The sequence below is a fragment of the Coptis chinensis genome, chromosome 3, assembly GCF_015680905.1.
Source record: "Coptis chinensis isolate HL-2020 chromosome 3, ASM1568090v1, whole genome shotgun sequence".
NCBI classification, from domain to species: domain Eukaryota; kingdom Viridiplantae; phylum Streptophyta; class Magnoliopsida; order Ranunculales; family Ranunculaceae; genus Coptis; species Coptis chinensis.
In genome coordinates this window covers 14,292,536-14,298,624 of record NC_141458.1, presented here as the reverse complement: position 1 = coordinate 14,298,624, position 6,089 = coordinate 14,292,536, and the positions used below count along the sequence as shown (strand labels likewise).

The following is a 6,089-nucleotide window of genomic DNA, read 5'->3' as shown; positions in this document are numbered from 1 at the left end:
ATGTTGAAGGACCCCGACAGTCGATCCACTTTTAGAAGTTCAAATTGGCCAACTCCCTGAAGAGACTACTTTTATTTCAGCTGAACTTCCAGAAGAGGAGAGACAAGAGCTTATTTTGTTATTGCGGAAGAATAATCATGTGTTTGCTTGGCGAATAGAGCAAATGCACAGTATAGATCCTTCGGTGGCTTGTCATAAACTTCGACATTGATCCTAATGCAAAACCCGGTTCGACAAAAGCCCGAAGGATGGCCCCCGATAGAAAGATGAAAGTGAAAGACGAAATCGACCGCCCTCTTGTCCATTAACTTTATAAGGCACATGACTTATCCAACATGGATGTCAAATGTTGTCGCGCGATGCCTAAAAAGAACGGCAAATTACGTGTTTGTATCGATTTCACAAATCTCAATAAGGCTTGTCCGGTTCATCCATATCCATTGCCTCGTATATCTGAAATGGTCGATGCAACATCTGGTTTTCAGCGTTTGTCTTTTTTGGATGCTTATTACGTTTATCATCGATTCCGTTATTCATTGAGGACCAAGAGTTCATTTGCATTCATTCTGGACCAAGGCATTTATCGCTACGTAAATACCTTTCGGTCCGAAAAACTGGAGAGCCACATATCAAAAGCTAGTCAACACTATTTTTCCTGACCTACTTGGAAAGACAGTCGAAGCATACATCGATGACATGGTTGTCAAATCTACAAAAGCACCTGATCATCTTACTGATTTGCAAGCTGTTTTCGACAGACTCTCCAATGTCAACATGCGTTTGAATCCGGCTAAGTGTTCTTTCGGTTTATCATCTGGTAAATTCTTAGGATACATGATGACTAGACGCGGAATTGAAGCAAATCCGGATCGATTCGAAATTTGTCCTTGAAATGCCTTCTCCGGCGTCAAAGAAAGAAATTCAACGACTTACGGGGCGGCTTTGGCTGCCCTAAATCGCTTTATCTCGGTATTACGATCGATGCCGTCCTTTTTCAAACATTGAAAGACGATCAATTTGGGCCGGAGGGACTTTGAAGTTGCATTTCGTCATTTGAAAGCATACTTAGTCCAACCTCCGTTCTTGCCCGAAGAACGGGCAGGCAGCCTATAGAGTTCAGTATTTAGCCGCCGATCATGCAAGTCCGTAGTGCCGTCTTATTTGTCAACGGTGGCGATGGGCGTCCTATATTCTTTGTTAGCAAGACTCTTACAACTCTTGAAACAAGATATTCTCGAGTGGAGAAAATTGCATTGGCTTTGGTTCATCTTTGCCCGACGTCTTAAACCTTATTTCGAGGGACGAAGTAGTCAAAGTTTATCACGGAATATCCACTGCGAAAGCTTTTTCGTAATGCTTTCGGAATCAAATTAAGCCTCGCCCGAATGGGAAAGTTACCTTTACCTTATATAGCATTGTGTTTGAAACTTCGCCGCGGTTGAGAAAAGGACAAGCTTTGGCTTCGCTAATGGCTAATTTTCCAATTGAGGATATTCTTATGTCGACGCGTTACTAGGCGAAGAGAATGTCGCCGACAACACGCCATTACCTCGGGGATGATGATTTGCCAAACTTATCGGATGTATCTGGCGATTGTTGGATTGTTTACACTGATGGTTCGCATAATAAATATGGCTCCGGTATTGGGTGTGTAATCTTGCAACCGAATGGAAAAAAAATTGAGAAGTCAGTGCGTTTGGGTTTTGACGCTTCAAATAATGAGGCCGAGTACGAAGCTGTCATTTGCGGCTTGCGCACTGCTCTTCACTTGGGGGCGACTAAGCTACAATTATTCCACGATTCTAAGTTAATTAAGCTAGCCGGTTTGGTGGATCGTTATGCAGCATTCGTGGCGATAGAATGGCGGCTTATGTGGACTTAATTCATCGGATTGCTCGAAATTTTGATTCTATCGGTGATATGCGGCGTCAGCGTCATGGCGTGCGACATCGCGGATTCTCTTGCTTATTTATCCGGCGGTTAAAGTCGGATAAGCCTCGCCGGATAACCATTGAATTTCAAAAGGAACCGAGTATCGATCTGTCCATCGAGGATGTCGCGATATGTACATTACTCGAGTTGTTTTCATCAAGACATTTTCTCGAGGAATCATGTTATGCCAATTTGATATCTCCCTCGTCTTTAATTTCGGAGCGCAAAGCGTGATCTTGATAATCAAAATTTGTTGTCATTGCAGAGAAAACGCTTGATCCACAACTTATGCTATCAGATGACCACAATGATCCTGTCAATGATATTGTCTCGGTTCATACCGACGACGATCATGAAGCTGACAATGCTCCAGAGGTTCCTGATATAGAGCTAAGTTTTCCACTTACACCTTGTGACGAAGATGATTGGCGTCTTCCTTATATCACATATTTACATGATCACATCTTGCCTCCCGATCATAAAGTGGGTGATCGTGTAAAACGCGATGCTTGGAAATATTGTCTCATATCGACTTGAGCGATTACATTTGCAACTTTATCGCAAAGGCACAAGTCTTAACCCTATGCTTTCGTTGTCTCGCCAGAGGCTGAAGGTTTGTACTCGTCTGGCGGAAATTCATTCAGGCCTATGTAGGAACCACTCCGGCGAAGTCTCGCTCATAGAAAGCAATGACACAAGGATCTTGGTGGCGTACATGCAAAAGGATGCTAAGCGTTTGTCCGAGAAGTGTGTTCCTTGTCGAGAAATATGCTAACATGGGAAATCTTCCGCAAAGAAAACTTCATCCAATTTTGAGCCCTTGGCCGTTTGCAAAGTGGGGTCTTGACATCGTCGGTCCTCTTCCGAAAAGCTCCCGGCGTGTTCGTTTCTTACTTTCGAATAATTGATTATTTTACCAAGTGGGCTGGAAGCTATGCCCTTAGCCCGGATCCATGCTTCCGATGTTAAAAATTCTTATGGCGAGACATTGTTTGTCGTTTTGAGGTATTCCAACATCATTGACTTCCGACAATGGCAAACAATTTGATCTTTGAAGAAATTCGGCAGTTTTGTTACGACTTGAAGATTAGTCACAATTTCGGCACCATACCATCCTCAAGCTAATGGACAAGCCGGGCTACTAACAAATCCATTCTTGCAATGCTCAAGCGACGACTTCAACAGGCCAAAGGAAATTGGGTTAAGGAACTTCCTGCGGTTATGTGGGCTTATCGAACCACACCTAAGCATTCAACTGGATTTTCTCCGTTTAATCTTGCTTACGGTACGGAAGCGGTCTTGCCTACAGAGTTGATGACACCAACCACACGAACTTCTAACGTGGAATTAGAGTCAAATGATCAAGCACTTGCTCAAGCCAAAGCCTTGATAGATGAGACAAGAGATGTTGGTCTTCAACAGTTAATTCGTTATCAAGCTGATATGAAACGAAAATATGACAAGAAAGTTCGACTTAAAGTGTTTGAGAAAGATGACTGGGTACTCTGTCGAAAGACGAGGTTGATAGATTCCGGTAAATTTGGAGAAAATTGGACAGGTCCATACATCATAGATCGCCCTGCCACCAAAGGATCTTATTTTCTCCGAGATTTAGATGGGAATGTTCTCGATAAGCCGTGGAATGCGTTTCATCTGCGCCAAGTTCTATAAGTAGATTTTAGTTGTGTTTTTCCGTTATCCTGGAGAAATAAAATAATACAATATTTAGTTTGTTTCCAGTTCAAGCATGTATTTTCCGTTGTTATCTTTGCATTTTTTAAGACTTGGTAATCAATAAAGAAGCGGTTTCTTTCGCCCAATGGTATGATCACTACAACAAAATCGGGAACGCTTTTACGCCGCTTACCACGCGTTTAATTTCGTTAGTCTAAGTTGAACGCTTTTACGCCGAACGCTTAGTCATTACTATCGCTACAACAAAATCGGCGAAATTACCCGCGTTTAATTTCGTTAGTCTAAGTTGAACGCTTTTCGCTCACTTAGTCGTTAATATCGCTAAAATCAACAAAATCGGGCTAAATTACCCGCGTTTAATTTCGTCGTCGTCTAAGTTGAACACTTTTACGCTTAATTTTAGTTAGTCTAAGTATTATTATACGCTACAATAAAATCGGGCGAAAATTACCCGCGTTTAATTTAAATCGATCCTAAGTTGAACGCTTTTACACTTTCGGCTTAGTCGATAATCGCTACAAAATCGAAAATATGACGAAATTACCACGTTTAATTTCACAATCTAAATTGAACGATTTTACGCCGCGGCAGTTGGTTACTCACGCTATGTCAACATCGATGGCGTTACCCGTTCTTTTTAAATCTGATGATTCTTTTTCGGCCGCGAGCATTTTTTCCGCTCAATATAATTTTGCAAGCTTAAAGTTAGCATTGGGGCGTTTCATTCTATTTCGTGTCATCTATATAATTCAACAACATTGTCGGTTTTCCCGCGGGTATGTTATCCGACAACACAATGATATTCAATTGCCAACACATACTTTATTTTATTCAAAAAGAATTTTTAGCTCTATGGTATTACCAACGCCAAAATCACATGTTCATTGGTTTGGGCAAATCCAATGGTTCCTTACAAACTTTTAGCATATACAACTCGTTACAAATCTTTGTAATTCATCTTCTCCGTTCTAGTTCATCTCCCGTTTCTATTAAAGTCTATGTCAATTGTCTTCACGGACGATTCACAATGTGCCATTTGCACGTGATCTTGGCCAAGCCGCTCGTTTAAATCGGTCATTAAACTTTTATTTTTCTCTGCCTCTTTTTTGCGCCGCGTTTAAGTTCCTGATCTTTGGTCGCCACGAGTGCCTTTAATTCTATCACATCTGCTTTTAAGTGTTTGTGTTCTTCCATTATTTCACAGGCTTTCCCAAAGTCTTCGTACGATCTCTGCTCGGCTTCTTCCGTCCGCTCGGTTAAGTTTTTGTTTTCGTCTTCTAACTCTCTGTTGGTTCCGCTTAACGCTTTGTTTGTCTCTTCCAGTTTTCGGTTGAGTATTTTCACTTTCTCTATTTCTTCTACGACATTGACTTCATTCGGAAGGATATTTTTCTTCACGACTTTTTCATGAATTTCTTTGGCCCGTACTACCGCCGTTTTAACCTGCGAAAAAAAAATATCTGAGTTCATCATTTTTCTGACTTAAACACAAGTTTGCAATAACTGATAAAAATAATACTATCATACCTGGTTTATACTATCGAAGATCATTGACATTGCTCTGTCATATTCTCCGATGTTCTCCGTATTCTGGTCACATTTTTGATATTTTTTGAGCCCTTCCATTGGCGTAATCCCGGGCGACTCCTTCACTTCGTCTTCCGGACTTGAACATCTCTGCTTCAACTACCAATTTCATCGGATTAGTGTTGGACACTCATTTCTTTACCGTCCTAACGCAATTATAAAAATCAACGATCAACTTACCATTAACAGATTCTGTGGTTTTCCTCCATGCGTAGTATTACCCCTGACGCCACTTGCCAGTGGTTGTTGGATTCGTTGCTCCTGCATTTTGCTTTGCCGTTTATTTTCTTTCACCGACTTTGTGTTCATTGCACTATCTTTTGTCCGTATCACTGTTTCATTCTTTTCCTGTATATACCAAACCAGAACGAGATATTACATTTCACCACACTTTTACATATCTATGTTTTCTACGGTGCATACCTTTTCCTCTTGGTGTTCCGTATGTATTATATTTCGTCTGGGATGTTTGGTGCATTGTAGTCTCGTCCCTCGAGGCATCATACATTGTACCGTTGGTTGTCTCTCTTGGTCTCCGTTAAGCCCGTTTTCTTGTGGCACATCTTCTTTTGTACAATTCACTTTTTTTGCTTGGCAAACTCAGCACTAATTCTCGCCGTGTTAACTCCGTTCCATCTTCTTTTTCACTATCATCGTCATTTTAATAATATTGCATTTACGAGACTCTTATTCTTCTTTGCCATTTCGCTTTGTGTCTCCTTGGACCTATCGGGCGTTGTTCGATACCCCATAATTTCAGAAATCGACGATATCATCAAAGTAGCTCAGATCTACCAATCTTTCATCAGAGCATTCATGAAAGAAGAACCGAAGATTGCTCTCCACTTCCTTGTCCAATTCAATGTCTGGTAGCA

General features: G+C 41.3%; 1 protein-coding gene across 1 annotated transcript; it reads right to left on the bottom strand.

Moving 5' to 3' along the window:
* Positions 1–4,704: 4,704 nt before the first annotated feature.
* On the bottom strand, positions 4,705–5,821 carry LOC147508109 (uncharacterized). Its single transcript, XM_086596850.1, has 4 exons — positions 5,638–5,821; positions 5,395–5,562; positions 5,155–5,313; positions 4,705–5,070 (listed from the first exon to the last, which is right to left on the bottom strand). Exons 1-4 carry the CDS (start codon positions 5,716–5,718, stop codon positions 4,705–4,707), a joined length of 774 nt encoding a protein of 257 aa, XP_086452976.1. The 5' UTR covers positions 5,719–5,821.
* Between the last annotated feature and the right edge of the window lie 268 nt (positions 5,822–6,089).

Coding starts and splice junctions, on each gene's coding strand:
- LOC147508109 (XM_086596850.1), bottom strand. CDS start 5,718: ATGATGCCTCGAGGGACGAGACTACAATGCACCAAACATCCCAGACGA. Junction 5,563..5,637: donor CGGAACACCAAGAGGAAAAG/GTATGCACCGTA, acceptor TGGTATATACAG/GAAAAGAATGAAACAGTGAT. Junction 5,071..5,154: donor TCTTCGATAGTATAAACCAG/GTATGATAGTAT, acceptor TTTTTTTCGCAG/GTTAAAACGGCGGTAGTACG.